General features: G+C 39.9%; 2 protein-coding genes across 2 annotated transcripts in view; one reads left to right on the forward strand and one right to left on the reverse strand.

Annotated features, from left to right (window-relative positions):
• The window catches only part of si:dkey-93l1.9 (ninjurin-2), a 7,184-nt gene extending 4,619 nt beyond the window's left edge, over positions 1-2,565 (forward strand). Inside the window, exons 2-4 of the mRNA XM_032522075.1 lie at positions 247-475; positions 977-1,112; positions 1,217-2,565. Of these exons, the coding sequence (XP_032377966.1) occupies positions 247-475; positions 977-1,112; positions 1,217-1,295 (444 nt within the window). The 3' untranslated portion in view covers positions 1,296-2,565. The remainder of the gene's footprint in view (positions 1-246; positions 476-976; positions 1,113-1,216) is intronic.
• Positions 2,566-3,476: 911 nt separating this feature from the next.
• emd (emerin) lies at positions 3,477-7,659 on the reverse strand. The gene is made up of 7 exons (XM_032522076.1): positions 7,499-7,659; positions 6,641-6,719; positions 4,873-4,968; positions 4,536-4,576; positions 4,422-4,444; positions 3,906-3,965; positions 3,477-3,822 (listed from the first exon to the last, which is right to left on the reverse strand). The coding sequence occupies exons 2-7, from the start codon at positions 6,717-6,719 to the stop codon at positions 3,633-3,635; spliced, it is 489 nt and encodes a 162-aa protein (XP_032377967.1). The 5' UTR covers positions 7,499-7,659; the 3' UTR covers positions 3,477-3,632.
• Between the last annotated feature and the right edge of the window lie 3,530 nt (positions 7,660-11,189).

An 11,189-nucleotide genomic window follows, 5' to 3' on the forward strand; every position in this document is an offset into this window, starting at 1 on the left:
CATGGTGTTATTTCAGTTAGCTTAGTATAGCTGGTTTAATTTGCATTAAGCGATGATTTTACAGAAAGTTCCCCATGCCTATCTCTATGTATGGTGAAGGGTATGTGATGATAATTCTTTAACTGTCTATGAGAATAACAGTCTTTCACAATCATGTTATCCTTTACTGTCACATGTGGGTCTGTATGTAAAATAGCACCTGTGGGACTTTTTCTGAGACCTAACGTTCCCTCTCAACACTCGCAGGCCCAGACCGCCCCCTCTCGAAACAGCCCCCTGAACCTGAATCACTACGCCACGAAGAAGAGCGCGGCTCAGAGCATGCTGGACGTCGCCCTGCTGATGGCCAACTCGGCTCAGCTGAAGACCGTTCTCTATGTGGGGCCTCGTTTCCAGTTCTACATCCCCCTCCTCGTCCTGCTGTCTCTGTCCATCGCTCTGCAGGTCTTGGTGGGGCTGCTGCTCGTCTTCATTGGCAAGTGACCCAGACTTTTGATTTCTCTCTATTTCTCTCTCTTTGGTCTTGGAGTCTTTAAATTTGGAAGATGAGGAAAATCAAAGCAGGCATAGATAAAGACTCTTAAAATGAGGCTTACTGGACTTTTCCTGCCAACTTTATTAACACCTTTCTTTACCAAATCAACTCAATCTTACCGTCCTACTTTCAGTAGTCAGATACTTCACTCTTCTGAGATTTGAATACTCTATTTGTAATATAAAAACATATTTGACATTTCATTTTTTATCTATAAGTGTGTAGCCTATATCAACTGTTTCGTTCCAATAATTAAATAGTCATTTTAAATCACCATCTTTTTTTTGTAATCCATAACTAAACTTTCTTCTCTAAATCCAACATCAGTTTCCTTAAATAAAACGTTCCAATTCTTTTTTTCCTCTCTCTCTTTATGTCTTTGCTCGTCAGCTTTTCACGTAGCTCATTAAGTTGTGTCGTTGTGCGATTGTGTGCCAGCAGTGAAGTGTGATCTGAACGACGAGAGTAAACACGTCAAGTTGAACCGGATGAACAACGTAGCGACAGTGCTCGTCTTCTTCACCGTCCTCATCAACGTCTTCATCACAGCGCTGGGGCATGAGGACAATGCGGGCAGGTAGGCCATTACAGAACACACACACACACGCACACGCACAAGCACACACTCTCAGCAGGCTCTCTTACTGTTGTAAACTCACGTCACCTTGTTTTTCTTACCAGGTCATCAGGGTCTCCAGTGATGTCAGAGCCTCCGCTTTCCCTTCTGCCAACTGACCCGAACATGGCTGTTGGCATTTAGACCGTCAAAATAAGAGTCTTTGTTCACGTTTTATCTCAAAGCCTTGAAATCTAAAGGCTTATGGCGGGACTGCAGCCTTTTCCTAACGTCTGTATTGGCTCCTTGCAGTGTAGGAGAACGAGTCCTGGACTCGGACTCAAGTCTCTATTCTCTGGACTCGTGACTCGGTTTGGACTCGTACACCTATGACTTAGACTTAAGGATTTAAGAAATTGGGCTTGAGCATTCATGAAATCAGAAGTTAAAGGAAGTTTCCGACAACTTTTATGTGTAATAGACAGTGACGGAGTACTTGAGCTACAGGGGCGGTGCCAGGCGTCGTAAACCTTCAAGGCCCAAATGGGGGGGTGGGCTGCTGCATATAGCTGCATTTATAGCAGCTACATGCACTATTCTTCAAGCCATTTGATAAAATAATGCCTACAAATCTGCACATCATTTAGGAAAAACAAGATAGATGCCAAGGGAAAGAATGACCCTGTAGAGCCGACATCCTGTTTTATAGCTAACTCTTCATCATTCTGAAACCAGAACACAACACATGGTAAGGATTTTTGACTCCTGGTCTGATGTTACTAATTTTGAATTACATAACATAAATTGGAATTTGGTATTAACAGCATTTACTAGAGTTTACAGAATTAATGTCAATATTTCCCCAGTAACAGAACCTTTGCTCTGCTGGTTTGACAGAAAAATAAATGACAGAAAGTTGAAGTTATTTTAAAACCCTGTAAGATTGGCGACTTTTCAGAAAGAATTTGGGGCTGGAGCCCAAGAAGCCGCCCCCTTGCTTTGCATTTGTATTGTATTTTTGTTTTTTGCCAAAGTATGTTAAGCTTCTATGTTGTAAATATAACAGAGCTTCTCTTCAAATGTCAGGAATTGGGGAAATTAAGCTTAAGTTTTGTATCAAAATGAATCAATTCATAATTTGACAGTGTTTGTTAATATTTAGCTCTCATTTTCACATTATTAACATTTTTTTTGCATCTCCACTGTATTGTTTTAAAGAAAACACTCAAAAGAGCTGGGGACCTTTTTACATTTATTTAAAAAAAAAAAATCAACACATTTAGACAACTGCCTTTGGTTTTAGACGTGATATGAAAGACAGCCTCAGTTCATAAATCAGCTGTCATGTAATCAACATGTAATTGCCACAAATAACAACAAATCACATTGGCTAGAAAACAGCTGCATAAAAAAAAACAAAAAAAAAACAGATACACTAAATATCTATGTTTTAGATGGAAAACAAAGTGCAACATACATACAACAAAAAAAGCAAAGAAATCAAAAGGAGTGGGCTAGCATTTTGAAAAGACCACAACCATTTCTTTATCTCCTCGGCTGCAAGGCACATGGTGTTCGTCAAAGTTACTTAACGTTAAAGGTCCCATGACATGGTGATCTTTGGATGCTTTCATATAGACCTTAGTGGTCCCCTAATACTGGATCTGAAGTCTCTTTTATAAAGACCTTAGTGGTCCCCTAATACTGTATCTGAAGTCTCTTTCCCTAAATACAGCCTTGGTGCAGAATTACAGCCACTAGAGCCAGTGAGTCTGTAGTCTTATGACATCATAAGGGGAAGATTCCAGATCGGCCCATCTGAGCTTTCATTTTCTCAAAGGCAGAACAGGATACCCAGGGCTCGGTTTACACCTATCACCATTTCTAGCCACTGGGGGGACCATAGGCAGGCTGGGGGGAACTCATATTAATGTTTAAAAAAAAAAAAAAACTCATAAAGTGACATTTTCATGTCATGGGATCTTTTAATATTTTTGACTGCTTTGGTTTTTTTGTCAGACAGAGAGTGTGTACGGTTCTGGAAAGTGCCTCTTGCCACAACTACTATGCAGCCTTTGAAAGATTTACAACTATGAAAAGATCAAACGTTACATTATTAAGGATTCATTATTTCAACCTTCAATGTCAGGTTGTTTCCTAATATATAAAAATTATTTTTTTTTGTGATGAAATTATTTTTTTTATTTAACAAAAGTGCAAAACATTGGGCCGGATGACGATTGTTTCCTAATATTTTTATATGAATTAATTATAAAACAAAAACCCCACCCATCGAGGGGTCGGACGAGGGGGGGGGTCGGAAGATAGGTGGAATATAAAGGTTGGAGAAACACCGATGACACACACACAGATGAGTAAGACATATTGGATACACAACCTATAATGTGTCTGGCTTTGTTCATTTTACTGATTCGGTGACATGAGGACATATAGAAAACTGGCAGAATTTAAAAGGTTTATAAGATCTTTGTGTTGAAATGAGGGAGAGAAAAAACCCTGACATCCTAACAATGAGTCAGATTATTGAATCGCAAATGGGTTTTCGTTACCGTTGAGACGGCAGTAGGAGTAGTAGAGGAAAGCTGCTAACACGGCTAGCAGCAGCAGCAGCCGGATCACCTTCCACACGCCGCCTCCAGGCTTTCTGACCAGCTCCCCGGATCGTACTGTGCTGTGATTGGCTGCTCGGTTACTGCTCTGGATGGGGGGCCTGAAGCACAGGACGGAAGATATTTAGGACAGGGGATGAACTTGTTTGCTCAAACACGGCACTAGTTTATAGTACGGACTCACTCTGTGTCTCGGTCAGACTCCTTGTCTTCATCTGGCTCAACGTTGCCTCTTCGTTTCAGCCTGAATGGAAGAACGTTTTATATAGTGTGTGTGTGTGTGTGTGTCATGATACAACATTATTGCGATTTTAAACATATTGCAAGATTTTGTCATATATTGCAATGTGTTACTTTTTTTCCCAATTTTAAATTGTTCCCAATTTCAAATTCTGTCCCCGAAAAGAAACTTTGTCAACATCTGTTTATCAAAAATAATAAATGTCTCTGTCTGTCCATCTCAATTCAATTGTATTGCTGCTGTCAAGCAGACAAACTGACCACCACACATATATAATAATAGATCCATACTTGGCATCTATGTATTGATACAGCATTGCCACGAAAAAAATATTGCGATACTATGCTGTATCGATTTTCCACAACACCCCTAGTGTGTGTGTGTGTGTGTGTGTGTGTGTGTGTGTGTGTGTGTGTGTGTGTGTGTGTGTGTGTGTGTGTGTGTTAAAACTGCACTTACGTGTCCGAATACACCGCTTGAACCTGTGAAAATAAAAGCATGACAGGTAGTGAGATTATTTACAGTTATGGAGCAGAGAAATTTGGAATGAACAAGCGGACAATCAGGTCTCACCGGACTGGGCTGGCGGTATGTGATGTAGGTTATTTCTTCCGCTTTAAAGAAGAAGAAAAACAACAGACATTAGCATGGCCTCGTAGCCCGGTGGCTCAGTGGTTAGCACTTCTGCCTCACAGGAAGTTTGGGCAGGGCCTTTCTGTGCAGAGTTTGCATGTGTAGGTTTCCTCCCACCATAAAGACACGCATGCCACGTAACTACGACTACAAATGGGATTAGACATTTGCAGAATTTAGGTGAAAGTGAATAACAACAAGGACATTTTTAGAACCACAAATGAACAAATCAACCCAAGAGTGTCTAAAAAGTGACGGAGACCGAAGAACATCCTACCTTCCTCTCTGTAGAAGGTCTTATCAGGCGAGCGTTCCACCGGAGCGCTCTTCATCGCCTTTTCCAGCTTCTTCTCGTACAGCTTTCGAGTAGAGTCTACGTCGACACAAACACATTACCAGGGCTTCGTTATGCAAAGATGACGAGATGTCTGGATACAGGGTCTTGGTACTTTCTGAGACTACTGGGTGTTTTATGTGCTGCTGCTCGCTTTGCTTGCACATACATTGCACTTTATTGTTTGAGTTCTTGGAAATGGTCTTTAATTGTTGCAAATGTCTTTTATTGACAAATATTTTTATCGAGTTTTTAAATTACATTTCAACAATACAAAACAGCAAAACAAAACAAGGAACAACAATAAGTACAAATAGGCATTTGTCGAAATTCAAAATATAGATATGTTGCAATTGTCTTTTTTAATGTTTTTATGCCTCAGGGAAATGCCAACCATTTTATTTTGTTGTTGTTTGACCCCTCAATATAATGACAATAAAGCTACTTTGACTATCCTTACCCCAGAAAACAGAAATACACACAATATAACGTGTCTGCATCTTCTGTTTGTTGGAGGGAATTTGGAGAATTATAAAATGGAGTTTCATTATGTGAAAAGTTCAAACAAATCAAAACTGTTCAACTAAATTGTGTATTATGAATTATTGTACTATACTCTTTTCTATTAAATATTATCAGTAATAAAACAGATACTTAAATAAGACATTGGACCCAAAGGGAAGCAAAATAGCAAACAGACAAATGTAAAGAACTAGAGCAAATGGCTGTGTGTTTTATAAAATCATGGAGGCATTTTTATCTATTTTTTTCCATTAAATATATAATTTTTACTTCTCTTTTATTTCCCTATTTTGTGCAATATTAATTCTCACTCTTAGAGCTTCAACTATTAAAACATAAAGTGGCAGTTACGAGCAGTTATGGCATTTGTTGGAGCCATAATGTAACTTTGTTTTGTTTGTTAGCATGTAGGGGACATGAATATGTATGCAGTATTGTGTTTGATCACTGGGTGGAGTATTCTCACCGGGAATGGGTGAGAAAGGTGAACAACAGCCAGAGGTACACAGGTGTGTGGCAAACAGCTATTTACCGTGTCAGCGTGGTATTTAGGGTTGCACAATACGAGGAAAACATCTAGTTGCAATTACTTTGACTGATACTGCGATTGCAACATTATTCATGATATTTGAGGGAACAATCATTGTTATATCATTATTCTAATTTGGAAACAAATATTCTTTTATTTTGAAAAATAACTAAAATGACTATAGTGTGATTTTTGCAAGGATCTGTACCAAACAAAGACTTTTCTTTTTTTGTATGGACATCTCTGCAGCAACACAATACTTTGTTTTGAGTGGTTTGACACATATTTTGCCTTTAACAAATATATGCTGATAAAGATATACTGCCATTTGGATAGCGCACTAGTCCATATTGCGATTCCGATAACATTGCGATTAGTTGAGCAGCCCTAGTGGTATTGTTTCATTTGTATTTAACTGGAAAGCTAAATGAAACTTCCCTGAAGTGAAATGGACTACGCTTAATACCTGTACTACGGTGAGCATGCCGTCACTGAATGATTGAGTCACAGCAATCAAAGTTTGACATTGGTTGATTGACAGCCTAGAACACGGGTCAGAGAAATGTCTCCCTTTCCCGCACCACATTGGCCTAATGCAGGTCTGGTTAAAAGAATCTACTACATTATTAACGAGGTAGTTAATGTGGGCACTTTTCTTACCGACTATGGGTCCATGTTTGATGCCATATTCAGCAAGCAACTTGCTGATCTCCTCATTACTTTTCTCACTCAAAGACATCTGCAGATAGAGATGGATGGATGGATGGATGGATGGATAGATAGATAGATAGATAGATAGATAGATAGATAGATAGATAGATAGATAGATAGATAGATAGATAGATAGATAGGAATCAGAAAGGGATTTATTGCCAAGTAAGTAACACTTACAATAAATGTGCCTAGGTTAATGGTACATACATAAGCATATTAGACATTAACATGAAATAAGCAAACAATAAATAGGCCTACAGAAACAAATATGTACCTGTTTAACATTAAGAAAGACAAAAGAGGCTGTGTGTGTATATATATATATATATATATATATATATATATATATACACACACATGTATGATAGTAGCCTAACAGCCTGTAGACACTAACAGTAGCCTAGCAGCCTGTCCATAGATAAGAGCAGCCTAACCGCCTGCTGAGGGTAGAAAGGGAGGAGACTCCAGCAGGAAAACGTCAAATTGAAAAGAAAAAAAAAGCTCTTGGCGCAAACTGCAGTGGACGGTTGATAAAAAAGGCTAAACGCAGAATAGTGAAAGTCAAAGCAAATACCTTGTCGCCAGACCCCACTTTCGTTACATGTTGCAACACTTGTGTTGCTTTAATGCCTGGTTAAATCAGCAAAGAGTCACGTAAAGACATCAAACGCAGCTTCTTTTTTTTTTAAATCTCGCGCGAGCAACAACGCAACAAACGCAAACGATTAAAAAAAAAAAAAGAAAGAGAGAGGAAATAATTATACTTTTGTTGGTGTGAAGTTCAAATAAGATTGTTTTACTTACCCTTGAAAAAAAACACAAACGAGTCCGGAGTTGAAAACGTTGCTGGAGGAGGACGAGGAGCAGCCTGGGAGAAAGTGGGTGTAACTTGTGTCCATATCCGGACGACGCTCTCGGCACACCTACGGGTGCAACGAGCCACGCTACACGCCTACTCTGGTACTGGCTATGGCTGGCAGGGCTGGAAGAAGTACTCCGTCCCAGGGGCGGAACGAGGGGGCGGCTTATGGGGGGGCTTCAGCCGAAGAAGTACTCAGTCCCAGCCAGGGGCGGAACGAGGGGGCGGATTATGGGGGGGCTTCAGCCGAAGAAGTAAGAATTATTCAGTCCCTTTACAAGCCGCGTAGAAGTAGAAGTAGCCTACTCTGTTACAACTACAGGAAAAAAAAGTCAAAATATACTTTATTATCCCAGAGTTGGGCACATAAGTAAGTACAAACCCCCCAACACACACACACACACACACACACACACACACACACACACACACACACACACACACACACACACACAAAATGTTACTTAAGTATAAGCATTAAAGCATAGGCCTATTTAACAAATTGTGGTAGTGGCTCAGTCAGTAGGGAGTTGGGTTGAGAACGGGAAAGTCACTGGTTCAAGTCTACATACGTCCCAATGTATGGCATTGCCAAGGTGCTCTTGAGCAAGAAATCAAACCCCCAACTGCTTGGGGTGCCTTTCCATGGGCAGCCCCCCCCCCCCACACTCTGACATCCCTCCATTAGTGCATTTGTGTATAATTCCGGCCTGTGTGTAATAACAACAGAACGTAAATTGTATTTTCCCCTTGCGGGATTAATAAAGAACATTTTTTTATTATTTATATGGATGCATTAATGAGTACATTACTTTAATGTTGCAGCTGGTAAAGGTGGGTCTTGTTTTTTATATATACTGTTTTGTATTGTCATTATCCACAATAACATAATAATACAACAAAATTCATTTGTGGATTATATTTTGTATTAGTGGCCTAATTTGAATCTACAAAGTAACTAAGTAAAGGTTTCAAATAAGTAAATGGGACACTTAGTCCCATTCCACCACTGTCTGCTGGAACAGTTACTCAATATAAACAGTTAATTGCTTACTTATGCTGGATTACTAAAGAAAAGTGCCATTTCACTTTTTTTCAGAAGAGTATAGTGCAGAAAGTGTAAACAGGTTCCACGTTTTTAAAAATCCAACATGGCTGTTCTGTGTTGTTGTGAAAGCTGTAGTAACATACAGTTATAATAGTCTCACTCAATTAGTCTTACACACAGTGCTGTCCATATTCTACCTGTGGACATGTTGTTACAACACATCGAGTTGGTCTCAGTCATATGAATAAATGACTTCATGTCCAAAGCCCTGCATAAACACTGCCATGAATTCTTCCAATAGGATTTCCTCTCTTGCAGCAGTCTCTCGTGGAAGAAAGTGACTGAGACCTAATATGGAGTTGGAGTTTTCCAGGAAGGGCGTTGGCTGCAGACTGCAGTAATGTACACTGTAATCTACACAGTTTCCACTCACTGGAAACTTCTCTGGATAGACCCTTAACATTGCTTGGACCCTGCTTGCTCTGTGCTTCGTCAAAGTTACAGATGAAACCAAAAACCTTCACATCAAAAAAACAAAAAAAACTGGCATAGTCAAGAAAATTTTTAAGCAAACGTTTTAGAGGTGTATCATAAAATCAATGCTCTACACACAAAATGGGCCAGGGGTGGAGTGTGTGTGTGTGTGTGTGTGTGTGTGTGTGTGTGAGTGTGTGTGTGTGTGTGTGTGTGTGGGAGGGGGTGCTTCTAGGGCTCCAGTACCAAATGTTTTCTCAAAAGTCCCAAATCTGGGGCGACCTCCAGCTGACCCCGTAAGAGCGTGCGCCCCATGTAGACTGAGTCCTTTGCGGCGGCCCAGGTTCGAGTCTGACCTGCAGCCCTTTGCCATCCCCAATCTCTCTCCCACCTTTCCTGTTTATCCACTACGAAATAAAGAATGTCCCAAAAAAATTTCGCAAATCTTTTAAGCTAACATTACTGTCTTTCAGAGGCTGTAGTGAAGGTGGATAAATATTAGTTTAAGGCTAAATGTGTGTCAATCCTTTCTGAATGGAGTATTGTGGTGCTGCAGAGACCTCTCGGCCTACAAATCCCATCTTACAGACTATCCTCGCAAAAATCACAATATAATCATTTTGATTTTAATAGGTTTCAATGAAAATGAGACTATGGATACAAAAATGATCAATATTGTCAATTATATCACAATTTCAATATCAGTCAAAATGATTGCAATTAGATATTTCCTTCATATCTTGCTATGTAGTTCTATGGGTACCCACGAGTCTCCCCTTTACAGACATGCTTCATAGCCTCAGTTTTGCTTTCAACTCACTACTAGATTCAATTGGTTTTAGTCAGAGTGTGCACAAGGCCACTCACTGTTTTAACCACAAACTCGACCTTGTGCTGGCATATGGCATCGGAATGGAAGATTTAATAGTATTTCTGCAGAATCCTTTATTATGAGACCATTCTCTAACAACTTTTTTAATTCTTACTACCAGACTTTACTAAATTAAATAAAAGTTTCTGCACTAGATGTCAATCCGACATTGTGGAGCTTTGTTACATTCTGCGTAATGTGCACAACTGGAAGCAAAGTAACATCTGATTTTAACCCACACCACAATGTTTTTCTAAACCTAACAAAGAAAAACGTTTAACAAATCACACTACAGGCTGTAGGTGGGGGAAAACAAACAAACATATCATTGTGTGGTATGGGCTAGTTTTGGGTTTAGCCCCGAATGTTAACATTTTGTCTACGCCTATGGGCCCTATCTTTCCATTTTAAGACCTAGGCAGTTGTTAATTTCCCATCCCGCGCCCATGTTGTTTAAATAGCCAATGCACCTGCGCCCATCTTTGCAGCCATGGGCGTGCTGGTCTTCCAGGGAGGTGTGTTCAGGTGCATTCTTGGCGTATTGCTATCGTGCGGCAGCAGAAAGTGATCGCGCCATTGACCAATAAAAACCTGGTCTGAAATCAAAAGCGCAGCATTTCATTGTTATTTTAACATCAAATTAGTAAAATGCTCCTAGGCTTGTGCACAGCGCACGCACACTATGCTTGACACACACACGATTACAAATAAAATGGTGGCAATCCGCCATCATCCTAGCAATGTGCCAAGGTACAAACGTGCCTGGCTGTTAAAGGGAATGGGAGATGACACTGATTGTTTTTTTGCACGTTACGTTCAAAACACACCTATGATTAATGAAGACGCTAAGTACAACCCTTTTGAACGATACGCCTGATGCGCGGACTCTTTTTTTCACCGTCAAACTAGCAAAAGTGGATTTGGACACGCCCTGAACGCAGCTGTACCAGGCGCTTCACGTTGTGCGCTTAGGTCATTAAAACCGGGCCCTATAAACAGTTTTATATTTGTCATGCCTTAGCATATTAATTTATCCATTCAGTCAATGTGAACCAGAAAGTTTAAAGACATAAAACACACAGCCATTTGATTGACAGAAAAATACTTAAGACAACTTTATTGTGTATCAAAATACTGTCTTACAAACACGTTCAAAGCCTTTTTTACTTAGGACAAGATTCTCTTTTTGTTCTGAAAGATATACTATGCACAAAGCAAGCTGGAAGGATAAAGGAGGGGGTTG

This window comes from Etheostoma spectabile, chromosome 7 (genome assembly GCF_008692095.1).
Source record: "Etheostoma spectabile isolate EspeVRDwgs_2016 chromosome 7, UIUC_Espe_1.0, whole genome shotgun sequence".
Classification (NCBI taxonomy): domain Eukaryota; kingdom Metazoa; phylum Chordata; class Actinopteri; order Perciformes; family Percidae; genus Etheostoma; species Etheostoma spectabile.